This window comes from Pinus tabuliformis, chromosome 6, assembly GCF_031772625.1.
Source record: "Pinus tabuliformis cultivar Carrire ecotype Pingquan chromosome 6, CPIR1, whole genome shotgun sequence".
NCBI lineage: Eukaryota > Viridiplantae > Streptophyta > Pinopsida > Pinales > Pinaceae > Pinus > Pinus tabuliformis.
In genome coordinates, this window is record NC_142292.1 from 977,423,973 (window position 1) to 977,431,593 (window position 7,621).

Here is a 7,621-nt window from a genome sequence, read left to right on the forward strand (position 1 = left end):
ATTACATAAATTACATGAAAATATTCCAATGAGAAATCTACCTAATCATTCAGGTAGATTATACTCAAATTTGAAAAAATTTCACTCAAGATCGTTGGTCTCCCACAAAATTAAATATAAATCAAACAAGATTCCTTTGGAGTGATGTGGCAACATGATGATTGCATGGATCCACAACGGTATGTGGGTCATATTTGCTGTGCTGTGATCACCCATGTACTATCAAACCTGAGTGGGCCTCATCATGCAACATCAAGACAATGATACCTGCAGACGTTGCAAGAAGGCCAACAAGGTTGTTTAACCTGGCCTAGTCAGCCAGGCATTAGAGGTGGATGCTTTAATAATTTATATATACAGAGTCCCTTCACCTATGAACATATATTGAGTGGAAGGACCATCATGTGCCTGTACCAGAAATGGAATCACGAAGGGTCATATGAGTATGGATGAGATGGACAATCTCATTACATTTTGACCAGTAGGTTTTGTTTCCGTTGGGATTTTGGTTTTTTCGTAATCCTAATTATGGCGTAGTGTCAGTTTCTGTAATGTGAAACAAAATCGCCAGTGGAAATTTTAAATTTAATCGGCCAGCATTCTGCAATTCTACATTACTGCTGCTGCTGTGTTGGAGATGGATATAATTTTCTTGGATTAAACAGAAAAATGAAGAAGAAGAGGCGGAGAACAACAGCCATGGATAATTCAGGATATTTTCATCTCTTATGCACACAGTGACAGGTTATTGAGGAGAACCTTAAATCAGAAATAAAGCTCTGAGAATTGCTCGAATGGCATCGCAGACTGTTCAAGATACCCTAAAGAAGGTACGAGAAACTCCATTTCGGTGTTCTGGTTCTTATTCTATGCCTACTTCCTTCGGTGGAATGGAGTCTCTTTCTTAGATGTTGAAAAAGAAAAAAGAAAAAAATGAAATTCAAGAATTTAATAGGTTATGGTCTCCTTTTCCTGTCTTTGAATATTTAAAAGCTTGATATAGCATGATAAGATTTTACTCTTCTGAATTATGTGGGTAAATCCTAGAAAGGTCTTTAACTCCGCCATTTGAATTTGTCCTTGATATAATACTGATCAGATTTTACTCTTCTGAATTATGTCGGTGACTTTTAGAATGTTCTTTAATTCAACCATTTGAATTTGTTCTTAAATAAAAAGTAGATGAGTTCTGGTTACTGAAGTATGACTGTTGAACAATGTAGGTGGATCAAGCCATGGCTCGGCTCCAAGAGATGCAATGCACAATTGTAGGAGGTTCCAAAGCGTGTGGAGGTGTTAATCTGAGTCCAAGAAGCACCAGAGGATACCTGAGGGCTAGCCTGAGGTGCAAGGAAGAATCCCTAAGGTTGAAAGAATTAGCCCTGAAGGAAGTCGAAGAGACGAATCCAGACAAAGGTAAAAATAATTTTTCCTTCTCATTTTGTAGTATATAGAATCAGTTGTTTTTTTCTCATTTAATCAAAGATCAAATAGGTTTGCTAGTTATTTGCTTATGCTTATAAGAAGTCATTTCCTTATGATTAGTATAAGAAGATATTTCCTTATGCTTAGATTAAATTCAACCAGGCATCCCATTTTCGGTACAGTACAGTGCCACCAAAATGTGAGTCTGCTTCAACATCTGTGTCAACTATTTGCCAAATTAGAATGTTTAATGCTGGCATAGAATCAATCTATTCGCCATAGATTGATTCTGCTGGAAGAAAAAACTGAGGTGGATGTACAAACATCTAGCCATCTCTTATATATACATATTACTGTATGCTTCCCCTTATCCTCTCTGGATACACTTGGATATGTATCGTATCCAAATCCTATCTAAGTCCATACATCTTCAACACTTTATGGGTCCTTATCTGGAAGGGGTACAACATAAATCTGTAAGAAATCGGTACAGGATCAGTTCTTAATGCATCTGATACAAATTCTCATGTCATATTTGGCATTTTCTTGATTTAGTGTAGAAAGTCATTTACCATTGATTTCACTTTGTTAAGAATTTTAAAGAATTAAAATATAATATAAAATAATTATTTAAAAAGTAAAATTAAATAAAATAAATACGATAATAATAATAAAGAATAATAATCATTATTAAAAAGAAAATAAAATTAAAGAAATATGAAAAAAATTACAATTTATAATTTTAGAAAATAGAATTTTAAAAAGAACTTTCATTTAAAAATAATAAATAAATAACAAAAAATAAAGTAATAAATAAATAACACTGAAAAATATCGAGAAGAATGGGAACAAGGTGTTAGAAACAAAAAGGAAACGAAAAGAAACTGAAAAAGAAAAACAGGGATATGAAATAAGCACTAGCCTACATCCATTTTAACTCTATGAAGTGCAAATTTCTTTTACAATGAAAATAGATACAGAGTTAAAATGGATTTAGGTTGGTTTACTCATTAGCCTTTAAATAGGTCACATTAGAGAAAAATACCATGAGAAAAAACCATGAACTAAAAAATTTATATTTTTTATTATATTAATTTTATTTTTATTTTGATTAAATCAAAATGTTAAACACTACAATTCACAACATCTCTCTCATACTTAACTGAAGAGCCAGCAAAAAGGACAAGAAATAATAATAAATTTAAAAAAATTAAACCAAAAAAAAATATGAGAAAGAAAACCAAATTGGATAATAATAATAATAAATAATAAATTTTCAAAATTAACTAAATTTTTAATTATCATATTAATTAAAATATTAATATATTATTTTATTTTATTTTTATAGTAAAATATAAAACTCTGCTATTTTTAATTTCTTATATTTTGTTTTCCCAATAATAATAAAATATTTATATAAATACCCCATATATTTGTGTTAGGTATATGATCTATTGAATTGATTGTATTAAAATCTTCTTTAAAGCTTATGTCTGTGTATCTGTCCCAGGGGAAATCTGTATCAATATCTATACCCCAGTTACTTGAGATATAAATTATAATATATATCGACAACCTACTTTATCTTAGCTGGATTTAGATGGGTGCAGTTAGATTGGAATACTGTGTAATGATCTCTAACAAGACAGTATATGATTGACCTGCACATGCAAAAATAAGGTTAAAAATGAAGGACATAATTTTGCATACCCCTACCACGATGATATAAATTAACAAATAACAGTTTTCTTCAATGATGACTGAAAACTTACTGGAGAAGATAATGCCACAGATCCTAGATTATTGCACTTCAATGCCATGATTGTACTATCATGAAAACTTCTCCACCTGAGTGGATATTTCTTTAGGAAAAGAAAAAATAAACAACATGAAAGTAATCTGTAACGAAGAAATTAATTCAATGTAAAAATACCGCTGTTCGCATAATGTTTTATGTTCACCCTTCGATTTTACTTTCAGCTTTTAGTTTATGGGACTTATTGTTATCTTTCTAGTGTAAACAATAGTGAAATCTGTACAGTGGTTCTTTGTTGAACACATAAACATCTGAGAGTAGCAAAATGGAGACTGTGGTGAGGCGTCGTGGCCCTCAGTTACTAAAAGGCATTTCCTATTAGAAAAGATTCTTGATAGAAAACAAAAAATTGGAAATAAAAATAACTTCCTATTGATATTCTTGGCAGGTCAACAATTTGAGAGAGTGTCCAGCCTCAGACGCTCAAGCTCTATAGGTAATGTGGTTAACTCCCATTCTTATTTTTAAAATGATAGTCCCTGACCTTTACCTGAATTATATTCAAATTGTGATTTGAGCTGTGTTGTTATTGCCTATATTTATTTCATGCATTTGGAACGAACTTTGACAGTTTCATCTGGATCTCAAACCAATACATAAATTCCTCCCACCGTATTCATTTTCTATATTTTTATGCATCGACTTACAGTTCTAGCAAATGAGCCTTGACCGGAAGCTAAGAATGTGCGGCCATTTTTCTCAAATTTTTCTTCGACACATCTCTGGTTTCCTTAAGAAGTCATATATTTCTATTTGGAATACTGTATGTCATATATTTCAAATTTTATTTAATTACCTTTGGTGGTTTCTTTTTCTACAGCTTGGATTGGCATAATGTTCTAGCACATTCTTTTATCAGGTCACATGTGTTTTCTGTGTTTGGCATTCTTTATTTCCAAGTAACTGTTATGACCACATCTTCCCTTGAGTTTTATTATTACCTAGGATAATATATGTATTTTGAGTTGGTGTATTTTTCCTATATGTTTGCATGGCATAGTTTAGGACATTTTACTCTATTTCCCATCATTCCAGAAATCTGACAAATATGAGCCACCAATCAATGGTTTCATTTCATTTATGTTGAGTTCACTCATGTCTATCATATTTTCAAAATATCCTGAAATCTATTAGATATTTGTTTTGGAAAGTGAAAAACCTTTATTCCTGTTTTTGGGTGAGAGTAATTTTGCCCATATCATTCATGAAACAATGCACATAAAATTTCTATATTTTTAGGTTTTTGAATATGGATTATTCCTGCGCATCCGGGGTTGGTTGGTGCAAGCCTCAGAGGGCAGAAGGAAGCTTTGATAATGCGTTCTTTTCCTATTTTATAATTAATAGAATCAAACGATATGGGCAATGTAAGAAGTTCTAAAACTTCCATAGTGTGACAGGGGAGGAGTCAAGAAGATGGTCCATGCCCGCAGTCCTCATTCAACAGGCAGTGGGAGAGATTATGGAAGCTAGCAATTTTGCAAAAGGAGTAGCTTATCTTGTTTCTCATTCAGATCAGAATGAGCTTACAGAGTCCCCCGAAATCCCATGGATCTCCAATGGAAAAACACTGGCTGTCATACAGCAACAACAAAATTCTGATTCTAAACTTGTCCCACATGCAATTCAAACGCAAGATCTGGATATTGAAGGAAAGAATGGGTTGCAGAAATTCTTGTCTAACAAACCTGACAGTAAGGTACACAAGTTCAGAGTGATAGCTAAGGATGCTTCTTCCTCCTTAAAATGCCATAGAGATGCTGAAAAACAACAATATTCTGCAAGAGCAAGACCGGAATTGTCTGAATTAGGCATGAAAGTTCGAAGTAAAAGGAGCTTCCAAGTTTCTAGTCGAGCCAAAGAGCAAGGATGGATGGATAGGTTGATTTTATCTCCAGGACGTTGCTCACCTCCGGCTAAGACCATCAATAAAGAAACAAGTTCTACCAATAACCGAGTTAAGGTAGAACAAATCAGACCTGCACAGAAGGGATGGATGTCTCGTTGTAATTCTACCAAGGGAATAATGTTTCCCAATCAAGCTTTCGTTCCCTCGCCCTCAAAGAATATCCCAAGGGACAGAAGCACAGAACCCTGTATGAGACGGAAGTCCTTGCCTTCCCTGAGGGATCTGACCTCCTCAAAAGCAACTGCATTCTCTCCTTTCCATAAGGAAAAAGAATCCGCGGATTGTATGATGCATAACTCTCAAAACCTAAGAAAATCTTCTTCTTTTTCTGAGGCTTATCAGCACGGTGCAGCAAAGCTAGTCAAGCAATCTCACATCCCTTCCCTGTTCAGCAAAGCAATGAAGAAATTTCATGTGTTCAAAGCCTCTCCTGCATCAGTTGCTTCTGGACACTCTTCAAGTCACAGTAAGAAAACAGAGCCTGGGTCAAATCCTCGCTTGGGTAAAAGTGAGAGCCTCAGGATTTTTTCAACTTCCCAAATGCCAGGTTGCTCTGTCAGAAGGAATTCAATGTCTAGTTATGATCGATCTGCAAGCTGCAAAATTTCTCATCTGTCAAAGCAACCTATTGAATCATTAGTCCAGCCTAGAACCCCTGGATGGCTTCCCAAGAAAAGGAGCTCAAATCTTATGCATTCCCAGCCTGACACTATGGATGAAGACATGGCCAGTAAAGTTATCGTGACTGAAGAAACAGAAGTAAGCAAGGAGCAGGTTGATTATATGCCTTATGAAAGAAGACAGACAGAAAGATCACTTCCTATTGAAAAACCTGTCAGGAAACATGGGGCTCGTCCAATGGAGGATTATTCCTCGACATCACGTATACAAACTATGGCAAACGGTTCAGAAAATAAAATGTTGTATCGAAACAATATTCAGCAGTATAATAACCATCTAGATCGTTCCAATCAAGGATTTTTAAAGCCTGTTGATACCAACTGTAGGTTTCATAGCTTTGTCAGGAGTGAAAGGAATATGGATGCATCGAAAGAGAAACTCAACAAGAAGAAGGGTGCTTCGGAGAGAAAGGAGAACAGAGATGCTAATAGAGAAGAAACAACAGGGGAAACCAATCATATCACTAAGAATTCAAGCATATTTCTAGGAAGAAGCTGGTCAATTAGGCATGAAAAGCTCAACAACAGCACAGGTAGGCTAATTTTCAATTTATTTGTTCTTTTGTGCTTGTTTATTATTACCCAGATTATCTGTTTGGTTGTATCTGAAACATTCTTTGTTTTTCCAATTTCTACTGGTGATCTATTTTCTTATTCAATCGAATGAATCTCTATTCTTGCTTTAATGAAATGAATTTGTTCGTGTTGTTGCAACGGAGGCTTAGGAATGCAGTTGTCAAGTGTCTGATAGTTTGAATGAATTCTTTAAATCTTGTCAATGAACTATTGTTCGTGGATGGATTCAAGCAAGCTTGATTCCTTCATTGAATACTGTAAACGTAGCCCTTTTTATAAGTAAATCGTATCCCGGAGCAAAATTTGCTCCGCTCTGGTCTGTGAGATGTACCCATAATATCAGTACTTATTGTTGGACTTAGTAAACTTTAGTTTACTTACAGTGCGCTTTTCCAGTGAACGGTTTAGTTTGGGAGGGCGAACCTGAACCTGTTATAGTCTTTTTAAGTGTCCCTGTAATACTAGCAGGCAGCAGCCAAATCAGCTATGATGTAGATTGTTATACTGGATACTTATTAATTCCTATGATGTTTTACTGCAGTTAAGCTACCTTTCTTCAAGAACGCTAAAGAGTGGATGAAATCGCAGAGGAGTCCAAGCACCATTAATAGATGATATGAAATTTCCCAGCTTAAAGGTATCATTGGATTTCTCAAACAACACTTTTGCAATGCTTTGCAAGATATCTGGCACGGTTACTGAATCAAGTGGGTATTTTCACTGCTAGAAGGAATTGTGTTGTTCCAATAGATGGTTTTTTCAGTATGTCGTGTTAGAAGCTACCAATGTAATCAGAAGGGACACATGGTAATTACCAGGCATTGTTGCTTAGCTCTGCAATTCTGTTACACATTGTTGAATAGCTCATGGTTTATTGTGAGTATATGCTTACAAGTATTCTTATTAGTTTTAGGAGCAAAGCATTGATCTTCATAACATATAAAAACATATATATTAAAGTTTGTACAGGGAACATTTGGAAACCTCCTGACTCTATTGTTTTCTTGGCATTTTCTTGTTTCTTTTACTACTGCAAGCCAATTTGTTGCACTGGATATGATAAGGACGTCTTTCTATTTCATCTTAGTAAATAAATTCTAGCATTTTATCTTGGCCTAAACTTTGTGGACTGTCATCAGCTATCACCCTTTTAGAGGTCACTAGCTTTCCATAAGCAAGTATTTAAGAAAGAAACTACATCTAAAATGGCGAAAG

The 7,621-nt window shown here is 34.7% G+C and overlaps 1 protein-coding gene across 2 annotated transcripts; it reads left to right on the top strand.

Moving 5' to 3' along the window:
- The first annotated feature begins 287 nt into the window (after window positions 1–287).
- Window positions 288–7,291, top strand: ATN (cyclin family). Of its 2 annotated transcripts, XM_089423807.1 has the most exons (5): window positions 288–830; window positions 1,224–1,416; window positions 3,630–3,677; window positions 4,642–6,363; window positions 6,948–7,291. In XM_089423807.1, exons 1-5 carry the CDS (start codon window positions 795–797, stop codon window positions 7,019–7,021), a joined length of 2,073 nt encoding a protein of 690 aa, XP_089279933.1. In that variant the 5' UTR covers window positions 288–794; the 3' UTR covers window positions 7,022–7,291. The 2 variants fall into 2 exon arrangements, with proteins under 2 accessions (XP_089279933.1, XP_089279939.1); XM_089423813.1 differs by lacking the exon at window positions 288–830 and having other exon boundaries at window positions 1,395–1,416; window positions 4,634–6,363.
- Window positions 7,292–7,621: the final 330 nt, after the last annotated feature.

Coding starts and splice junctions, on each gene's coding strand:
- ATN (XM_089423807.1), top strand. CDS start 795: ATGGCATCGCAGACTGTTCAAGATACCCTAAAGAAG. Junction 831..1,223: donor TTCAAGATACCCTAAAGAAG/GTACGAGAAACT, acceptor TGAACAATGTAG/GTGGATCAAGCCATGGCTCG. Junction 6,364..6,947: donor AAAGCTCAACAACAGCACAG/GTAGGCTAATTT, acceptor GTTTTACTGCAG/TTAAGCTACCTTTCTTCAAG.